A 21284-nucleotide genomic window follows, 5' to 3' on the forward strand; every position below is an offset into this window, starting at 1 on the left:
TACTGAGAGTACTAAATTGATGCTACTAGCACTAAAGCTAATACCGTTAAAATGATACAAAAAAGGTGGCAGCCTAAGGCTCCTCCTCCAGCAGCATCAGTCAGGGATATTGGACGTGAGAAAGCACAAAGACTGGGGAAGAAGTCAAGTTAGTAGCATGCATGTATAAATGAATGAGTACAGGAGGACAGAAAGAAGGACAGAGGTGCTCAATGCATCATTAAAGATTATCTGGTAGTATAGGACTATAGCAGTTAATCTAACCCTTCTCGCCTAAGCTAGCCCTAACTGTAAGCTTTATAAAGAATGTCTTAAATCTGTGCTTAAAGAGAGTGTCTACATCATGTTATGAAACTGGGAGACATTTTATCCATCCATTTTAGCCATTGCTGGGCCAACACATATAGACAGACAACCATTCACACTCACAGTCACACCTACAGTCAGTTTAGAGAATCCAATCAGCCTCGTCCCCTCTTGATGTCTTTGGACTGTGGAGGAAGCTGGAGAACACGAAGAGAACCCACACAGGAACAGGGAGAACATAGAGACTCCACCGTGCTCGACAGGTGACAGTGCTAACCTTTGCACCACTGTGCCGCACTAATACTTCACCATTATTATTATTATTATTATTATTATTATTATTATTAGTAGTAGTAGTAGTGTAGTAACACTTAGAAAACATTTAGACAAAATATTTGTATGTATTCCACAAAAGAGCATTAAGACTCATACACAAGGTGGATGCATAATTCTTGAAATTTAAACATTTTTTATTTATTTGAAAATTATATTAGTTTTGAAGCAAGACATAGTTAATCTTCATTGTTCATTTGAAATGAAACGTATGTATTTGCAGGGGAGACCAAAAACCTTGAGAACGCCTTTGAGCTGAGTAATATCAAGCTGTCTGGGATGCCACTTGCCTTCTACTCTGGGATGTATGCATACGCTGGGTGGTAGGTATGGTCCACATACACACAACATCTCATCATCTGGTCCATATGCAGTGTAAATTAGGGATACATTGGTGGGACCTCTTAAAAAAATATTTTGTTTCCCAGGTTTTACCTTAACTTTGTTACAGAGGAGGTGGATAACCCAGAGAGGTGAGTTGAAATTTTTATTTGAGAAACATTTTCTAAGAACTACAGTCCAATATATGCATACAAAAAGTTGTTTGACTTTATTTCATCTGTTATTTTATGCATCGTTCATTGTTTCAAGGCAAGTAATCACTGTCCGGCACAAACCGTCAATATCCAAACCCTGTATTTTTAGAGAAAGCCTGTCTTTTTAGGAATATTAAACACATCATCATCAGAGAAAATACTGTGCCTCTATTTCTAGTATCTGCACATACCTTACATTATGAGTCCAAATTGTAACTTTTTAAAATTTTAACGCAAGTGGTTTTTAACCAGTTAATGCCAACTGATGTATCCAGCTGATGTTCTGCCAAATGTATTTTTCCAAACAGCATAATAATGTAATATACAGTATATACATATATATATATATACATATATAATCGACCTGTCCAGGTTGAACCCCGCCTCTTGCCCGTAAACGCTGGGATAGGCTCCAGCTCCCCCGACCCTTAACAGGCATAAGCGGAAGACAATGGATGGATGGATGGATGGATGCATATATAATAGTATATATTAAAAATATATAAAAACAGTAATATAACATAATAAATAATGCAACTCTTTGAGGCTGTAGCCTAATCAGAAGTTTGTAGTGAAAGGTTCGTTTAGCCTACTGAAATTTACTTCAAACAGTTAATCTATAAAGGCCAGTTAGATAAAAGTTTGTACCTGAATGGTTTTGACCACTTGCTTCTGTAGTCTTCATCAGAGGTGTCACATGGTGTTGGTGTGATGTCATCTGTGGTGTTATATGGATCCTTCCTTCCCACTTGAGGTGGCCCTGCCCTCCCCCAAGCACATGCCTGGGGGAGGGTAGGGCACCCCCTGCTGTCTGGTGATCTGCCAGATGGCAGGGGGTGGCCCTGCAGGACTGTGTCAGTCTTTGGGGCCCGCTTTCATATTTTAACCGCCTCTTAGAGCCACTCCTGGAATTTGGGATGCAGTCATGGTCATTGGAATGGAAAAGTAACAATTAATTAGGTGGGTTTCTCTCTTACAGTGGACTGAAATCGCTAATTTCAGATTCTCTTATGTTGCTTTCATTCTTGATGCACAGGTTAGCGTTACAGATGTTTGCTTTTCACATTCTTCTTGAGGTCTTTCATTTGTATGCTAAACTGTCGGCCTGTCTCTCCTATGTGTGTTTTGTTGTATGTTCGGCAAGGGATCTCGTCTATCACGGCACAGTTTTTCTCCGGGGGGGGGGGGTGGGGTGTCTGATCCTTAGGATGTACTAGGATTTGGAGTAGCTTGAGGTCCAGAGAATCAACAAGCAGGAGAAAAAGAAGAAAGGTTCTAGGCCTGAGAACCTGGGCATGGTCACACTCCCGTGATATGTCAGAGAGGTCACTGAGTGTATCCAGCGAGTGATGGAGAAACACCTCATCAGCGTGCCAGTGAAACCATGTATCAAGCTACGCCAAATCCTTGTACATCCTAAGGATCAGATTCCCCCCGACGTGATATACTGGCCCACAGCACATGATGAATGAATGAAAGTACACAAGAAAGAATGTGAAAAGGAAACATCTGGAATGCTCCCTAAGCATTAAGAATGAAAGCAACACAGGAGAATCTGAAATCAGCCATTTCAGACCGCTGTAAGAGGGAAAATCACAGAATGAACTGGGATGCAGCCAGGGTCATTGGAATGGAAAGCAACAAATTCCATCGGAGGACCCCCTGCCGTCTGATGGCAGGTGGTGCCCCGACCCCAACCCCCCCAGCACATGCCTGGGGACACCACTAGAGGTCACTACTTTTTAAATTACCACTGATATAGATTATGTTTTACTTGTATTTGCTTGTGTTTTTCTTTCTTAACACGTATTGGTGCTTTACAAGAAGCTCTTCAAAATGAAACATTGCAACTTCGGCCTGAAATATGTGAATAAATATTATTTAGTGCTTTTTTTAGCATAAACCAGCATAAAAGAAGCCTCCCATGTTTTTATTTCTCTGAATATCTACAGATAAAAGAAAGACAGAAGTTAAAACAGAGAAAGAATGTATTTACATGCATCCACTTGTGCTATTATTCCTCAGGACGTTACCACTGGCTATCTGTATCTCCATGGCAATTGTGACATTGTGCTATGTGCTTATCAATGTGGCATACTACACCGTGATGTCAGCAGAGGAGCTTCTTGCCTCAGAGGCAGTTGCTGTGGTAAGTAGGATTACTATAAAAGAACATTCACTCCTCATACCTGAACAGATGTTCATATATGTTCATGAACACAGTGACAATGACTGCATCGTCCAATAGGATGGGTTATAGCAGTGATAAGAGATTGGTTCGAAAAATAGGCTGTTTCCCATTTGGTCTCCCAACTTGCATTGCAGCCACAACAGAGATGGCAGAGGTTACAACCCTAAAGCTACAATTTGAATGCAAAGCAACTTGTTGTGTTGCTTCATTCAAGAGTTTGAATCATTTAGTTTGATTCACTCCAGTGTGGATCACTCAACCATTTATGTTGCGTTATGTTCCCATGACCTGAAATCCTTGAGAATTCTTGGCTATTAGTATTTTCATACTGTTGTACTGCTACTAAAAGAAATGAGGGGAGAGTTTCAAGTAATTTTCCTTAACAACTGTGAAAAACTGTAATCATCATTTTCTGAAAATAGTACATGATAATCACTATCTGTTGTTTAAATATTATTACTTGATTGCAGGGACAGCGTGATGGTAGGGTGCTTTTAAAGGGGAAAGGTGGGATGGCAGACACACAATTTAGGTTCTCCTAACTGAATAATGGGGATGCATTTGGTCCACTTGCTGATATGCTTTTGAAGAGAGCAGCTCAGTTGTCTTTCTGCACTTAACATGTCGCTCAACTTCCATCAGCTTGTGATGTGATTGTTTTATCCCAGCTATGTTAATGCTAATCAAATCAGAAACTTTAATAACAACCAGCAATGCTTATTAGACTGAGGGTGGCCGTTAGTGCTTCTGTAGGCCGGGCAGGGGAAAATTCATCCACTAAGAGATTTACAATCTTTTCTAATGCATTTAGTTTTATTGGTCTGTGCACAATGTGCCTCAAGAAAGGTGTTAAGAGCAGTTAACCGAGGCTGTGATAGGATAAAAATAATTATATTTCCTTTCTCACAGACAGTGAAGGTCAAAGTTTACATCTCAAACTTGATTAAAGGTTTAAGTTGTATCTAGAACTTGTCATAAGGGCGGTCAGCCTTGAGGCCCAATTAGCAACCTTAGATAACAAGGTTGCGTGTTTCTGGTCTGAATGACAATTCTACACATTTGCTGCATGTCATATTTGTTCTTCAAAAGGGTTCCACATTTCAACTTTGAAGATTTAAAGTATATTCTTATAATGTTTGATCAGTGTTGTCAGTGTAATAACATTCTTTAAAATGTTAAGTGACATTGTTACATCATTCTGTCCTATGTTTTTTTTTTTTTTTTAAATGTTACTTGAGGGGATTTCATAACATAATGGCAGCCAGTCAGGAATGGAGGGACTCGCTGTTCGAGACACTGTGTGTGCCTTAACCATGTGGCTATTTGGCCATGAAATGCCTGATCACTTTTAAACCATTTTCAGGTGCAAGTTTTGTTTATGTTCCCAGAACGTTATTATTGTAAAGTAGCATTCTTTAAAAAACAACAATGCAGATACTTTTTGTGGCAAAGTTTGACTAGAATATTCAAAAAATATATCCATGGCACAATACGACACAACATACTGTACCTGCAACTCTTTGGATCAAAATTATTTACTGGGACAGCCAGGGTGGTGACAAATAAAGCCTTGTGGCATGTTCCCATTTGACAGTATTAGTCTATCTTTACTGAAATGTAGATATTTGACTTACATGAATCAAAGGATGGCATTCATGTAAGATAAGTTCAATACTGACCGAGGCAAAGAAAAGATATCATTTTCACAATGAGACATAACAAAGGACAAAATAAATCCAAATAAATCACAAGCAAAATAAACAAATAAATTCAAGTCCTAGTGAACCTTTGTACAAAATGTGATAATTTTTTCCTTGAATATCACATCAATGTGAATGGAACAGACAAATTGACAACCCAAAAACATCGTGCCCCCAACAGAGATTCACAAGCAAAATAAGCAATAAACATGGAATAAGTATATTTGCTGACTATGTTGAGACACCAAGATTATCTTTACTTTATCAACCGCCCCAAATTGCTAAAATATCAGCTAATGCCTGTTTACATAAAGAGACAGGGATTTAGTTTAAATATCATAAAAGAAAACATGTAAATATTCTGTATTTTTTGATATTTGTAATTCGGTTCAGCAACTACGAAAAGTTGACTGTGTTGTTATCAGACATTTGCAGAGAAGCTCATGTTGGGGAATCTCTCCAGAGTGGTGCCAGTGTTTGTGGCATTGTCCTGCTATGGCCCAATGAATGGCTGCCTCTTCGCCCTGTCAAGGTACAGTTTTGTTCACTCAGCCTGGATACAACGCTAACACTTGTTTTATGGTTACTTTTGGGAAAGTGTTAGATTGCAGTACAGCCTTGTTGCATCTTTGTAAGAATTTAGGTATTTATGATACGAGCAAAGCAATACATTAGTATGAGGACACTATAGTCTAAAAACAAAAGAATCTTTAAACTAAGGGAATAAAAGGATTTTTACTTTTATTTGACCACAGTACTGGCCCAACCATGTTGTGCACACCAGAACATTTCTGTGTCAATATCCGTCACTGTGTTCAATTTGAAATGTAAATCCCTCAAAAATGTCCTATATGAGCCACTGTAGGTTCCCTATGAATTCAGACTGATAGGAAAAAATCATTGGTCCAAACAGGGAAGTTTCCTTTTAATTCAAATTTGAATTGAGGTGGACTAGTCTGCAATTTTGGTTACTAAAATAAGAGTAGTCTTCAGAAATGTATCATTTATTGTGTAAGGGAAAATACCCAACATGGTATACATAATATGGAATTGTGAAGGGCATTATCCCACTTACACTGTGGTCACTCTGCTAGAGCAAAAAAACAAGACTGTACATTTATATTCATTTATATGTACAATTTACCCCTAGCCATAAATCTGTATCAAAGCCAAAAACCTTAGCATTTTACTACAATCTGGAAAGTTTCAGAAAGTTTTACCATGTTTTTCAAAGTTCAGGCTAATTTCAGGACACAGGAAACTTGGGGAAATTTACAAGTTAGTTCATGTTTTTTCGGGGTGCTGTAATATTAAAATAGAGTCAGAAAAACTCGTCTTGCTGACTTAAGTAATTACCTTTATTCTTTTGCATTAAGTAACTATGGCATGTACAATCATCACAGTGTGTCCCTTATTTGAAATTAACAGTTTGTTCAGTTTACCATTCTTATGTCTGAATGCATTTGTGTACTTGCCAGAATGTTTCTAGTGGCATCACGTGAAGGACAGCTCCCTGAGGTTTTCTCCATGATCCACATCCGCAGACATACACCAATGGCTGCTGTCCTCCTTCTGGTTAGTTTACTGCAATAGGACAAGGACAAGGAACAATTGTTCATTATATAACAGCAAATATTAACAATGAAGACAAGGGAGCAAGTTGTCATGCTCTGAATTCCAGGGTTAACGATGAGCTATACGCACAATATGAAACCAAGGACTGAAATGTTCATGTTAGCGAAAGAAACATGTCAGATTTCACTATGTCAAAGGTAGAAGCCCACTGAAATATTTTCAGCTATTCAGAATACAATGGACATTTTATACTCGTTATCTCTGTTTATGTGCTTTCTTGACTTATTTTAAAGTCAAAAAAGGTTAGTCTAAAGAAATTTCAACAAAAACTAACCATCTAAAAACGAAACCTATGAGAATGAAATGAGAATTATGCAAGATAAATATTTTAAAATCAAATTAAAACAGCACAGCTCATGTTTTTGCTTGGGCTTTTGAGCACAGGTACTGACTGACTGTCAATTATTTGAAATAATTTAGTTCCAATTCATTTAATACATTCAAATAATATGTTTTTTTTTAACAGTAACAGGACTCAAAAAACTCATTTCACATTAGCATTCAAAAAGGGTAGACAAAATAAATTCACAACGGTAATAAAAAAAACCCCCAAACATCTAAAAGTCAAAACTCTGAGAATGAAATGAGAATTTTACAAAATACATCCATCCATCCATTTTCTTCCGCTCATCCCGTTTAGGGTCGTGGGGGGGCTGCAGCCTATCCCAGCAGCTTTCAGGCGAGAGGCAGGGTTCACCCTGGACAGGTCACCAGTCCATTGCAGGGCCAACATACAGAGACGAACAACCATTCACACTCACAGTAAATTTAGAGTATCAATCAGCCTAGTCCCCAATTGCATGTTTTGGACTGTGGGAGGAAGCTGGAGTACCAGAGAGAACCCACACAGGAACAGGGAGAACATGGAGACTCCACACAGAAAGATCCTGTGCCCGAGCCGGGACTCGAACCCGGAACCTTCTTGCTGTGAGGCGACAGTGCTGACCAGTGCACCACCGTGCTGCCATTTTACAACATATATAAATTAAAATCAAATAGCAATGACACAGTCCATGTTTTTGTTTATGCTTACAGGCATTAACCAATGTTAATTTTTTTTTTAAATAATTTAGTTCAATATCATTTAATACATACGAATAGCATGTTTTTTTAACCTTCAGTGATCAAAAAACTTTATGATACCATTTCACATGAGCATTCACATTGTCATGGCGTGGGAGCTGTCATGCAGGACATTAGCCTGTCTTTTGACAGCAACCGAGGCTTCTTTTATTGTTGGCTTTGATTTAGTCAAGCCCACGTGAAGGCCCTTGCAAATATAATGTTAGTTTTATGATGGTACCACAGCCCCTCTATAACACAGGTTAACATGAACAGATATTTGACAAAAATTGTCAGTGACAAAATGCTGCACATGCCAGCACACTGAGAACACAATTTTGGACCAAAAGCTCATAAAAAAGGGATTCTTCAGATTGCTGGTTGTGCATCCCAAACCAAACCAACTGTGAGGCATTCCTAGCGCATGAAGCTGACAGATATCTTCACTGACGACAGAGTTATATGTGTTTTCTTTAACACTGTGGTTTGCATATATGTCAGAATTGAATAGAAATTAATAATAATAACACCAATACTGCTTACTTCATTACATTCATCATCCAACAAAATATATTTGTATCACAGATCAAATTATTTAATTGTTAACATTATGAGGCAGTGAATGTATACAGCATTGTGTATAAAACAACAAATATGAAACAAGGTCCTTACTTAACCCTCTTTCCCTGTGTGTGTGTGTGTGTTTGTGTGTGTGTGTGCGTGTGTGTGTGTGTGTCCAGTACCCAATGACCATGCTCCAGCTGTTTGTGGGAGACATCTACAGCCTGTTGAACTTCATGAGCTTCCTGCGGTGGTTGTTTATTGGTGTGGTAGTTTTGGGTTTAATCTACCTCCGATACACTCAACCTGACCTCCCTCGCACCTTTAAGGTCATTTCTCTAATACCTGTGCACATCTATAGTCACAGTTAATCCTTACTGCACCACACTAAATGAACTATGGCCGCTTTACTTGTATCTTGTCTAGCTTCACTTGTATCTCGCTACCTAATTTAAATGTGGTTTGATTTTTGTTTTTTTGTGATTTTAGTGTTGATTCCACAAGTCAAAGGCAAATCATCAAACATGCAGGGGTAACAGTATACAAATGGATAGTTCTAACCTTTGCGACAACTGATTTCTCCACAGGTTCCGATCTTCATCCCAGTGGTGTTCTGCCTCACTAGTTTCTTCATGGTCTTCTGGTCGTTATATTCAGACCCGGTCAACACAGGGATTGGCTTTGCCATTTCCCTCACTGGCATCCCTGCCTACTACATCTTCATCTACTTCAACCAAAGACCAAAGTGGCTGCAGAGGGCTTTAGGTAATACAGAACCAACGCTTATAATGGATCTTTACAATAATATACTCACAAAACAATTGGATAAATAGATTTAGTATTCAACATGTCAAGCACTTTGTCTTCTATAAGATGGCAGGAAATCTCATGAAACTGTTTTATTTTTGTACTTAGATTCCTTCAACAGAACCTTGCAGATTATCCTGGAGGTGGTCCCTGCAGAGGAATAACTACATTTGTACACCGTCGGCTCTTTGGTCCTCTCAGATAACATTTTTGTAGGACCTGACAAGAAATTAGAACGTAAACAATCGTGCCTTGTTCTTCTGCCAGAAACTTGAAAGTTTAAAATATCTCTGTTGAATGTGAGAAAGTGAGGTTATTAGTGTAAACACATGATCATCATTCAATAAGTCATGAAGTGCAAACTACTGTAAAAACTGTCTAGTGTCTGTTCAAACATTTTCTACACAGTCTGGAAATAAGTAGTTTTATTATAAAGTGTGATAGTACTTCATAAGTAAAAAAGAAATGTTATTTATACCGCAGATTTCCTTTCACTATCAATAGCAGCATACAAACTAGTCAAAAATATAAAATAAAGCAATAATATGCTATTTTAATAAAACACACATAAATTGTTGTCTGTTTAGCTCTGTTATATGATAGTGTGTGACAATTGCTTTTGAAAACAGCCCTGCATTAAAATAATGCTCTCAGACTCCAGATTCATTATGTCATCCCGACAGAGCCTTGCCCACTTGCCAACAGGACAAGGCAGAATATACACTCCTTATATTTCTGTTTGTTCAAACTGCTTTTTAAATACATTAGCACTCAGTAGTACAATAGCACAGTTCTGACCACTGGAAATAAAACCACAGTTTTACATTTCAAAATACACAAAAACCATGCAACACCAGATTCAAGAACATCATTCTACTGACTTTGGTATGCCTTCGGATAGGACTTGATTTTTTTTTTTGGCCAGGTTTCTTTCAAGGAAGCTTGCATCTTTTTGGATAATTAATATTGCTCATATTTGTTCAGCATGATGGTTTATTATTCTGTTCTTAAATATACAATCCTAGGCTACTCCATGTTTATGTCTTGTCATTTGGTAACAACACTTAAAACCAGACTGGAAAATCTATCATGAATCATTGCCATTTTTAAGATTATTACATCAGTTAATCTAAAGATACCCTGGTTATTTTTGCTTGCTTTACACCCTTTGCTTGTATTTTTAGAAGTTTAATTTAGAGTCCCAAAATTCCCTCATGATCAGGCACTTGGCAACAGTTCTTTTGACGGTTCCCTCTCTTTCTTTGAGTTGTTAGAAAAGTTCATGTTTTATCAGATTCTTGTGCCAATGATAATGCTGACATATAAAACTTCCCACCACCTCTAAACTTATGTGGACTGTCAGCCCTGTTGCAAGTCCAGTCACGTTTCACATTAGCCAGTCAGCCTGCATCACCCTCTGCATCAGGAGTGAAATAGCTAGTGCCTATGTGGCCTGGTGTGGTTATAGATTTACTCCAAGGGGTGTGAATGTGTATGTGTGCGGTGTGCAGTCTGCTGATGTGGCTGCTCTTCATCCCCCCTGGGTGGGATTTGCAGGTAATCTGTCTATGTAACCACTGCCCTGTGGCGCACTACATTCCCACTCAGCTCTCTGCTCTATAAATGGAGGGCTTTTACTGCTGATGAGAGGATGGCAGAATGGAGACAAAATGCCCGGGAGCTTTCACTTTAGCGCTGAGCAGTAAAAAAAGCTGGCTTCAACTCAACTAGCATGAGCCTTTGTGTGAGCAAAGCTAACTCTGCCCATACCACAGGCATATGCTTGTGTACCACACCATTGATGCTAATAGGCACTCATGTAAGAAATTGGTAATGTTTTCAGTTCAATTCAATTCAATTCAAAAACACTTTATTTGTCCCCAAGGGGCAATTTAAAAGGCATAGTGAGCAGCATTGGACAAAACATACTATATATATATATATATATATATATATATATATATATATATATATATATATATATATATATATATATATATATATATATGCCCATATTACAGGCACATGCATGTGTACCACACCACTGATGCTACATAGGCACTCATGTAAGAAATTGGTAATGTTGTAACCAAAAATGCACTATAATATGGCTTCTCTTCATATATATTATAACTGTAATTCCCCAAACTGGGATACAACTGCTTGTACCATTATACATGCTGCTACTCATACACAGAGACTCCATGTCAGAGCTACAGTAGAAAGTCCACCTATGACCTGACAATCACAGGATCTTTCTGTGTGGAGTCTGCATGTTCTCCCTATGCCTGTGTGGGTTCTCTCTGGGTACTCCATCTTCCTCCCAAAGACATGCAAATGGGGACTAGGCTGATTGAATACTCTAAATTGACAGCAGGTGTGGCTAAATATTTAATAAAAAAATGTGAACTATGTTAAAAAATTTGGACAAAGCTTTCTTTCTGCATTTCAAAATAAAAGATGCCAAACTATTTACAAAGTCAAAAATGTACTGAGTCTAGCTGATGAAAGTAGGATGCAGCCATTAGGTCAAAAGACTCCACAAGTTCAGATGTGTGTAGTTGGAACTGTAGTACGGTGTTGGTGGAGAACAATACCTCATCCAGGATTCAGCAACTACCACTTAAATATCAGGTCTGACAGAAGCAAGCCCTGCTTTCTGTTTGCATCTCTGCCTCCCGTATTTCTCTCTCCACGTCCACCCTGTCCTCAGTTTCTACGTAGGCTTTTTAACTTGTCATTGACATGAGTCTTGTCTGTGGTAATGCCATGCTCCTGTAACTGTTGGGTCAGTTTTTCCAGCGTGTTTCCACATCTGTTTTTGTGCCATTTACAGAGAACAACAATGCCTTCTAAAGCTGAATTAAACATGTGTGAACAGGCTATGTAAAAGAGGCTATAGTCTTTGATGATTTATTGATTTAAGTCTGGCAGCATGGGCGTGTCACTATGACCCTGTGCACACCTTTTGTTAAGATCTTTCCTGAGTGACCTCATTACAAGTGGTCACCCTTAATACCAGGTGTGCAAAAGTTAACTCTGTCTTCCTAAAGAGGTAAACACCAGGCAAAGGTGGATAAGTTGCTTTTTCCAGGCCAGAAAAAGAAAAATGCTTACAGTTTGAATCTGGATTAGTGGCTAGCCTGAAGCTAAAGGAAAGCACAGTTCCTTCACGACTTGTTTTTGTTGAAGATTTAGAAGGCCAAGCTTTAAGTAACATTTCCATCCTTGCTGTGTTTATTTTGTGTCAGTTATCGGACAAAATGGATTGTAAATGTAGTGAAAGTAATGTTGTAGTGTCTGTGTATAAAATGTGTACATGGCTGCTCAGCAGCTATCGCCAGCCCTTTGCAAGGCCTTGAAATGGAGACCAAGGACAATGGAGTGGGTGTGGCGAGAGGTGTGTATCGAAAAGGTCAAAGGGGAGTGTTAAATACACAGAGCATTTTCTTGGCATGCAGAAAATACTATGAAGAGAAATAGTGTGAGGCAAATCACCCCGAATATCTACAAAGCTTTCTCTTCTGTTGATGGTGTCTAGCTGCTTGATAGAAGTCCAAAATCAAAGGACTTATTACATCTCGAAAATCAAAGAAACCAAAATAGGATTAACTAAGGTTCAAATTTTCATTTTCTTTAAAGTGTATGATACACCTACTTGGGTTGTACTTTCACATGTTTTAAAGATTGGAGATCTGACAGTTACATAGTTAAATCAAAGTCTTGTAGTTACCATCTCTTTCATCACTAATAACTCAAAATTCTGCTTGTGTGCTTATATGTGCAAAACATTTATCAAAGCAGTGCACGCTACCCTGTGATAACTGTATGGGGTTGCCAAAGTCATCTTAGATAAGGTTTAGATTTGACATGGACAAACAACAACAACATGGTGGCACGGTGATTAGTGATTAGCACGGTCTTCTCACAGCAAGAAGGTTCCGGATTCGAGCCCCGGCTTGGGCACGAGATCTTTCTGTGTGGAATTTGCATGTTCACCCTGTCCCTGCATGGGTTCTCTCCGGTACTCCGGCTTCCTCCCACAGTCCTAAGACATGCAAATAGGAACTAGGTTAATTGAATACTCTAAAATGACCGTAGGTGTGGCTGTGAGTGTGAATGGTTGTTTCTCTATATATGTTGGCCCTGTGATGGACGAGTGACCGGTTCAGGGTGAACCCTACCTCTCGCCCAAAAGCTGCTGGGATAGGCTCAAGTCCCGCTGCAACCCTAAACAGGATAAGCAGAAGAAAATGGATGGATCTTGTTGAGAAGAGGGTAAGACAGAACTTTACAGAACTGGACGTCAGTGAACTTGCTTATGGGAACGGCACTGCACACCTGTCCCCAATTCCCCCATCAACACTAATCACCACCACACTCTATAAAAGCCTGTTTCCCATAGTCTACTGATAGCCAGATCTTCCCATAGTTTCCTGTGACCGGGTCCCTGCAGTGCCATTCCTTGCCTACTGATGCGCTCCAACCTGAGTTACTTTGTCCAACTGGACACTTACCACTCCTGTGGTTTTCCTAAATTTTTTCTGATAAATGCCTTACCAGGCATTTAACCCCTTCCCTGCCTCCTGTATGGTTTCGCTTTGTTCCTAAACAACTGGGCCCAAACATGGGGCACAATATGATATTCAGTGTGTGTGTTTGTGTGTCGGCTCTTTTGCCACACTCCGTCAGCTTGAGGAACATTCATGCTGGTAGCTAAGAGATAACGAACACAAATATGTACCCATACACAACAGCTCTGCCAAACATAAGGCCAGAAATTGGCACAGTACAGAAGACAAACAACCGTGTTCCCGTGACTTTGGAGGACTATTCATTTCCTGAAAGGAATAACCACACTATTAGCCTCTCTCAAAACTTAGCCTCAATCTACACCAGATATCCATCCACAAATTTAATAAACTACATCATTGAGTGGATTTTTTTCCCCAAATCGGAGATAATAACCCACTATGTGACAGTATGCTGACACACAAACACACACATGCACGCATACAAATCCTGGCTGAACGCAGAGAATGTGAGAGCCAGAAATTCAGATGAAAAAGAGCTGGATAGTATTCAGGGGAGACGTGAAAAACACCAATCATTCACGACTGTATGGCACAATGGTTGACGGACAATGTGTTTACGACACAGCACAGAGCGAGAATATCATCATCAGAACAACAATTTAATAAACACTGCTTTTGTCCACAATATTCACATTATACTCACAAAAAGAGAAGTTAATCAGGGAATCAGGATTCTGGTCTTAATTTCACTGCTCGGAGCATTAGTTGTGTCAGCTCTGTACTCACGGGAGAAACTGCTAACAAGCATGAGCCCTAGGTTAATCAAACAGCAAGATCAAAACGTATCAAAGTTGACAGCTAACTTTTTTACATAACAAGAAAATCCCAACTGCTTGTTAAGGTTGCCTCTGTCATGATTATAATCATGTGAGAGCCCTGGATTTTATAAAGTGGGTAAACACTTCCACTTCTGATCACTTGACAGCTCAGGTTTCACCTCTTAAATTCACTGTCAGGGATGGGGAAAAATCTATAATCTACATAATTCTTGCTTCCTATACTTGCAAATGTCAAAACCCTTGTTTTAGTGATTGTGAAAAAGCGATTTCAAAAAAAGGGCAGGACAGCACCTGAGCAGTCCACAGTGATCAAATGTATGAGTTATATATTTTCAAAAATCAGAGGTTGCGAACACAAATACCTTTGAAATATGAACAAAAAGTATTAAGTAAATTCTATGCCATCACTCAGAGACTAACATTTGCAGAACAGTGAGGACCAGTGGACCAACGCTCAATTCAAACTCGGGCATTCAAAATTTTTGAAGTTCCTCATCTGTCAGATATTTGTTCTTCATTTTGGCAACATACAACCTACAGGCAGCTTATTTATATATATACACAGACACACACACACACACACACACACACACATATATATATATATATATATATATAAATATATATATATACACACAGACACACACACACATATATATGTATATATATACACAGACACACACACACACACATATATATATATACACAGACACACACGCACACACATATATATATATATGTGTGTGTGTGTATATGTATGTATGTGTATGTATGTATATATGTGTGTATATGTATGTATGTATATATGTGTATATATGTATGTGTATGTATGTATATATGTGTGTATATGTATGTGTATGTATGTATATATGTATGTATATATGTATATGTGTATATATGTTTATGTGTGTATATATGTATATATATGTATATGTGTGTATATATATGTGTGTGTATGTATGTATGTGTGTATATATGTATGTGTGTATATATGTGCGTGTATATGTGTATGTATGTATGTGTGTATATATGTGCGTGTATATGTGTGTATATATATGTGCGTGTATATATGTGTTTGTATGTATGTGTACCTATATATGTGTGTACGTATATATATATGTGTGTTTTTTCATTTTGTTACCTCTTCATCTTCTCAGTACGTTCCTCTCAGGACTTTGCACATGACCTTTCACTGTATTATCCAACATTATCAACAATAACACACACACACACACACACACACACACACACACACACACACTCAGAATTCTTCCTTAGATTTGCACACTTAAATGTAGTTCTTCTGAAAGACACATGGGAGTGCTGCAGTGCTTCAAAACATGAGTACTTGAGTACATGAGTATCCTATTCAAATAAAAGTCAAAGCATAAAATTGCACCAAACACAAGCAGCCACCTCTCACACCAACAAACCAAATGCACATGATATGATTGAGCCTGTATGTATGATGCAGAAGAGGCACACTTCTTTATGTGTTTTCAACAGAAAGTAGGACTGAACAGACTTGCAATCAGACATGAAGCATTGTCACCTTTTTGACATCAATTTAGCAATACAATGAAAAGGCACATTTAACAAGTAAATGCTTCCAGTTCAAAGTCAAAATGTTGACCTACAGCACTTGATGCATTTTAGACCGTTCCAGAGCTCACACAGCACTTTGAAATATCAGACGATATGAAGATGTTTTTTTCATACAGTAGGTTCAGTATTTAAGATTTTTAAATGAACTACTTCTTCAACAAACCAAGATCACTGAATGTGTGTGGAATGTGTTCTTTTCAATTCAAGGACAAAGACATAGCAGACACTGAGTTGAGTATGAATGCACCTTGTGAGTACTTGAGCTTATTAGTTTCTCCTATCACTTTCCACCTCAACAACTTTAATGTCTTGGCTGCAGTCAGTTTGGTCGTGAGGAAAATTTGCTAATTTTTTAAATTCGGTACAACAATCTAACTTGGTTATTTAAATAACTAAGTAAACACTCCTTGAGGTGAGAGATACTGTATTCTGAACTCCTGATTATGATAAATTATCTGTGACCAGGGACTTAAATGAACTTTTCAGCTCAACTGCCAGATATCTGGGAGGACTGTACAACATTAACAATAAACAAGAGTCTTCATCAGAAACTCGATGGGGATGTGGAAGACGACCCTAGAGGACAACTCCAAGCCAATGGTAAGTAAGTAAGTAAGTAAGTAAAATTGTGTTTATATTGCACCTTTCATCCAAGAAATGCAGCACAAAGTGCTTTACAACAGGGAATTATATAAAACATGGAATGAGCAGATAAAACAATCGGTACAACAGGGAATGTATATACATAGGATGAGCAGATAAAAACAATGGAGTGAATAAAATAATAGATAAAACATAGAATGTGCAGATAAAACAACAGAAATTCAAGAGCCGCAGCAAGCAGGTACAAATGATAAAACCCTGGACATTCTTACTCCACGGGACATCTGACACCTCAGTATCATATTAGATTAAACTGATAGGCTCCTAATCTTGAAACTTAAAAACAGAATGAGCAGATAAACCAATAGAAATTAAAATGCAACGGCAGGCAGGTAACAGTAAGAATTGGGCTAGTTAAAGGCTAGAGTGAAGAGATGCGTTTTTTGGTTTGGTTTGATATCGGCATTTAGTTTTTCAGTTCATTAGTATCTAGGGTGGCTTTCTTTAACAGTGGTTTTACAACAGCTGTTATAAGACATCTGGAAAGATGCCATTTTGAATTGCCATATTTATGATCTTCAGGACGTGACTTGAAACACTATTGAACACCGCTTAAAGAATGCTGTTGGTATAGGATCGAGGCAGGAAGTGGTCGAATTACACTCTGAGGCAGTCTAACTGTGCGTTCACACCAACCGCAAATTTGCGCATTCGCGCGAACAGTTTCCATTCAAAGTCTATGCAAACGCGTAAATGAAATTTTCAGTCTGGCGGCGCGAATGCGAATTCGCGAGGCGAAATATTTGCGCCGCGAATTCGTGAGGCAAAATATTCGCCATTCGCGCAAGTTGAAAACATCAGCCAATCAGTGTTGAGGATGTCCCAACGTCACGGCTGACTATGACTGACAAGATGGCGGACAAGTTGATTGTGGCTATGTGTGGAAACCCGGTGCTATATGACACTACGTGTCAAAATTACAAGAACCAGTTGAATAAATTGGTGTCCATTCGTTAGATTCTGTCACCAATCCTACCTAGCAGGTCATCAGACTGGCCAGTCGTCGTCCGAAAATGAAGCGGCGGTTATCCAGACGGAGCCCCTGGAGGAGCTCGGTTCACCGAGCGGTGAAATTCACCGAGCTGAGCTCGCCTCTAGATGGTGCTGATAACCCAGATACGACGGCGTTTAGTTTTCCGACGCATTTCTGCCTTCCACGGCAGGTACAACACAACAGTTCTGTGAATATTCATTGTGAAATGGCGGAAAGAAACGTTGCCGGAAATACTCGCTACTCGGGCAAGTGAGTGAATTCGCGTATTCGCGCGAATGACACAAATGGACAAAAAAATGATCCGGCGTCAAATTCGTGCGAATGACGCAACGTGAAATTCGCATTCGCGTTTGGAGTGAACACAGTGTAACAGAGATCAAGCAATGTAATACAGGTGAAAAACCTCATGGTTAGCTCAGTTCTATGGGTTTTGCTGACCTCACTTGAATATACGTCAGGTACGATACTCGCTGTGATCATAGTTATTTTGTCATCAAAGAAAATTGCGAGCTCTTCACATTTAATGGCTGACTGCTGCAATGGAGGTCGGTGGGGGGGGTGCGTTCAGCCGCTGGTCAATATATAGCACTCTGGAATTGCCCATATTTTCTGAAATTATTTTGGAAAAGTAATCCTTTCTCACATGTCGTATTGCTTCACTGTAAATGGTAAAAATGGTCATAGTACCTTTGTATATATTAACCCTTGAAGGATCACTGCTTTTTTTCAGTGTTTTTTGTTAAACCGCCCTGCCAACATTCAAAGCAGCACAGTTGCCATATAGTTTAAGACTCAGATGTGTTCTTGGTCTCTTCAGAAAGTTAACACTCAGGTGCCATGTAGAAGTTCTGTTTGATTCTGGGATTTACTGACAAGGAGATACAGTAGTTAGAATAGAGTGTTTTTAGTTCCACCCAACTAATCTGTCTGAATGTTGACTATGAAAAACTAAGTCTATGACCATCTAGGGGTGAACAGGCATCACTAGTCCACAGACACAGGTTCTGACTTCATACAGTCCAAATCTGAAGTCAAAATGTAAAAAAAAAATGACCTGCTCTGGATGACTTTGAGTTTCTTTCCTGTTTCTTAAGCCACCACTCCAACAGTCCAATGTGGCTTTTTGTGTAGTCCTTTACATAAGCCTTCATCCCTCCAGTGGTATTTGTTACACTGACCCGAACTGGGTGTAGACCCAAGTCGTGCAGCCACAGACATACAGGACACCAGGGCACTAGAGATGAAGGATAATGCTCGAACGCTATGTAGTAAATGAAATAGGAAAAAAAAAACCTACTCTGTACTAGGGAGGCTAGAATGTGGGGGGGGGGGGGTGTAGTGCTTGAGCTATATATGAATGAGATGTGTAATTAACAATATGTGTGTCAAGTCAGGTCAGTTTTATCTATATTGCGCCAAATCACAACAAAAGTTATCTCATGACACTTAACTAGTAGAGCAGGTCCAGCACCTCACTCCTTCAATGAATCTACACCCAGCAATTCTCCATCAGCAAGCACATCCTGCAACAGTGGTGATGAAAACCTTCCTTTTAACAGACAGGAACGTCGAGCAGATCCAGGCTCAATGGGAATGGACAATGGGCAATGCTTTGGGGGTAAATACAGCAGGAGAGCGGGGCAGAGACAAAGACAGATAATGGAGGACAACAGATATACAGAAGGAAAGAGAGGGACAGAGATAAACAGAGACAGGTAAAAGACTGATGGACAAACGGGGACGTGAGCAGGTGGGGCTATGGGTGGCAGGTAGAGCCTCTTCAGGTCTGTAGTCTCCTCCAGCAGCACCTGGGATCTGGGATGAGGGGAGCCCGAAGGCTCCGGAAAAGAAGATGAGTTAGTAATACGTATGAGTAAGATTTATATATGACACATATAGGAGGACAGAGAGGGGAGAGGGGAGGAGAGAGAAGCCCAGTGCACCATGGGAGAACCCCCTTTAATCTAAGGGCTAGCCTAAGTAGTCCTAACTATAAGCCTGATCAAAAAGGAAGGTCTTAAGTCTGCTCTTAAAGGTCGAGAGGGTGTCTACATCCCCGATCGAAACTGGGAGATGGTTCCACTGGAGGGGAGCTTGATAGCTGAAAGCTCTGGCTCCCATTCTACTTTTAGAAACTCTAGGGACTACAAGTAACCCTGCATCCTGGGAGTAAAGGGTTCTAGCTGGGTAATGACGGACTATGAGCTCTGTCAGGTATGACGGTGCCTGATTGTTGAGGACTTTGTATGTTAGAAGGAGAATTTTGAATTCTATTCTGAATTTGACAGGGATCCAGTGCAGAGAAGCCAGTACAGGAGAGACATGGTCTCTTCTACTAGTTCTCGTCAACACACAGGCAGCAGCGTTTTGGACCAGCTGGAGAGTCTTTAGGGACCTACTGGTGCAGCCTGATAGGAGGGCACTGCAGTAATCCAGCCTGGAAGTGACAAAAGCATGGAGTGGTTTTTCTGCGTCCCAGAAATATGCTCAATGTGGGAGTTACAGGACAGATCCTGATCAAAGAGAACTCCTAGGTTCCTTACGGTAGTGCTGGGGGCCAAGGTAATGCCATCCTGGGTACCTATCTCATTAGATAGGGTGTCTCTAATGTGTTTTGCTTCCCACTACAATAACTTCAGTTTTGTCAGAGTTTACATAAAAGGAAATTATGGGTCATCCATGTTTTTATCTCCTTTAGACAGGCCTCTAGTTTAGTCAGCTGATTTGTTTCATGTGGATGCCTTGATAAGTACAGCTGTGTGTCGTCTGCATAGCAGTGAAAATTGATCAAGTGTTTCCCAATAATGTGCCCGAGAGGAAGCCTGTATAGGGTGAAGAGGATTGGTCCAAGCCCAGAGCCTTGTGGAACACCATAACTGACTGCAGTGGTTTCAGAGGGGTTATCATTAGTCAGTACGAACCGAGTTTGACCAAGTAAATATGACCTAAACCAATTTAGTGCAGTTCCTTTAATGCCAATGACATGTTCCAGTCTCTGTAGAAGGATATGGTGGTCACTGGTATCAAAAGCTGCACTAAGATCTAATAGGACCAGCACAGAGACCAGTCCCTCATCTGATGCTAGTAGGAGGTCATTGGTAACTTTGACTAGTGCTGTTTCTGTGCTATGATGAATCCTGAAACCTGTCTGGAAATCCTCTAATAAACTGTTGCTGTGGAGAAAGTCACAGAGTTGTTTCGCAACTGCTTTCTCCAGAATTTTGGAACAATAAGATAACATAAGATCATAATATAATCTTGGTCTCTAATGACAACTAATACTGGCAGGATGTATGCTTTACATAGGATTTGGATATTTTTGGTCATTTTGGGATGAACAAATAGAGAATAAAATCATCAACATCAAAAAACTGTAAAAGCGTTCATAAATTGTTCTGTATTCTGAATTGAAACTGAATATGACTGACTGTAATAACTGTGAGGCTTTTGTGAGGCTATTCCAGCCTCTCTCAATCTACTACTAAAGCGCTAATTTAAGCAGCCAAGCTAACTTTAT

General features: G+C 39.4%; 1 protein-coding gene and 1 long non-coding RNA gene across 2 annotated transcripts in view; one reads left to right on the forward strand and one right to left on the reverse strand.

Moving 5' to 3' along the window:
* Positions 1–10807, forward strand: part of slc7a11 (solute carrier family 7 member 11) — a 31439-nt gene extending 20632 nt beyond the window's left edge. Inside the window, exons 5-12 of the mRNA XM_086222760.1 lie at positions 863–962; positions 1068–1112; positions 3201–3324; positions 5492–5598; positions 6545–6641; positions 8504–8653; positions 8912–9089; positions 9240–10807. Coding sequence (XP_086078886.1) covers positions 863–962; positions 1068–1112; positions 3201–3324; positions 5492–5598; positions 6545–6641; positions 8504–8653; positions 8912–9089; positions 9240–9295 — 857 coding nt within the window. The 3' untranslated portion in view covers positions 9296–10807. The remainder of the gene's footprint in view (positions 1–862; positions 963–1067; positions 1113–3200; positions 3325–5491; positions 5599–6544; positions 6642–8503; positions 8654–8911; positions 9090–9239) is intronic.
* On the reverse strand, positions 5229–17903 carry LOC147250474 (uncharacterized). The gene is made up of 3 exons (XR_015119078.1): positions 17750–17903; positions 6542–6650; positions 5229–5590 (listed from the first exon to the last, which is right to left on the reverse strand). It is a non-coding gene; the product is annotated as an uncharacterized LOC147250474 (long non-coding RNA).
* Positions 17904–21284: the final 3381 nt, after the last annotated feature.

The sequence above is a fragment of the Aulostomus chinensis genome, chromosome 13 (genome assembly GCF_037954235.1).
Source record: "Aulostomus chinensis isolate RoL2024-O1b breed Wild chromosome 13, RoL_Achi_v1.0, whole genome shotgun sequence".
NCBI classification, from domain to species: domain Eukaryota; kingdom Metazoa; phylum Chordata; class Actinopteri; order Syngnathiformes; family Aulostomidae; genus Aulostomus; species Aulostomus chinensis.